A 918-nucleotide genomic window follows, 5' to 3' on the forward strand; every position below is an offset into this window, starting at 1 on the left:
AGGGCCTAAAAAGTGAAATTTAAATCACTATTTTATTTTATTAACATCAGGAAAGAGAAACTCATCTTCATCCCCTATGATCACGACCTTCCCCGCACCCGTTCCCGATCACCCTCCCCAGAGAGAGTCGGGCATGACTCTTCAACTCCCCCACGACGGGGAAGATCCCCAACGCCTCTCAGAAGATCTACTTCTCCTCGGCGAGGCGGCCATGATGTTGGATTTTCAGAAGCTGTAACTGATCTTGTAGATAGAGTAAAATACGAGACAAGTCGTAGAGGAAGAGCGAAAGGTAAGGATGGCTGTTTCAAGTGATAGTAATTTTTGTTCTTCCGTATTCAAAGCTTAAAGGACAGCACATGTTATAAACAGAAACTTATCTTATATGTTATTCTCAATCTCAGGATTTGGTCATTTCGTGATCTGAGCACGTCAAAATTATCAAAGACCGAAATGTTATTGCGGTGTTTGTGCAAACTATACTTGGAGTTAATGCAGTCCCTGAGCTGCAATTTCTTTAAACCATTTCACGCAAAGGTCTGGAGCTTATGGCGCTTGTCTCGCGATCTGTGGGTTGCGAGTTCCAATACCGTCACCCAACATGCTTGCCCTTTCGGTCACGTAGGCGTTGCAATGTGATGGTCAATCCCACTTTTCGTTGGTAAAAGAGGGTCCCAAGAGTTGGTGGTGAGTGGTGTTGGCTTGCTGCCTTTTCTCTGACCTATCACTAATAAATTAGATAAGGTTAGCGCAGATAGCTCTCGAGTAGCTTTGCACGAAATTCTGAAAATCGAACTAAGATCTAAGCAGATGTCTCGTATTTTCTGTTTTGTTCTTTGTTTATTTGGTATTTTACGTTTCGCAATTTAAACAAAATAATTTTCACAAACACCGAAATAACATTTCATTTCGGTCTTT

General features: G+C 41.9%; 1 protein-coding gene across 2 annotated transcripts in view; it reads left to right on the forward strand.

Annotated features, from left to right (window-relative positions):
* The window catches only part of LOC106461346 (voltage-dependent calcium channel type A subunit alpha-1-like), a 97,196-nt gene extending 97,017 nt beyond the window's left edge, over positions 1-179 (forward strand). For both annotated transcript variants that reach the window (XM_022388229.1, XM_022388233.1), the window contains one exon: positions 51-179. In XM_022388229.1, the coding sequence (XP_022243937.1) occupies positions 51-80 (30 nt within the window). In that variant the 3' untranslated portion in view covers positions 81-179. The remainder of the gene's footprint in view (positions 1-50) is intronic.
* The last annotated feature ends 739 nt before the right edge of the window (positions 180-918 follow it).

The sequence above is a fragment of the Limulus polyphemus genome, unplaced genomic scaffold (assembly GCF_000517525.1).
Source record: "Limulus polyphemus unplaced genomic scaffold, Limulus_polyphemus-2.1.2 Scaffold939, whole genome shotgun sequence".
NCBI classification, from domain to species: domain Eukaryota; kingdom Metazoa; phylum Arthropoda; class Merostomata; order Xiphosura; family Limulidae; genus Limulus; species Limulus polyphemus.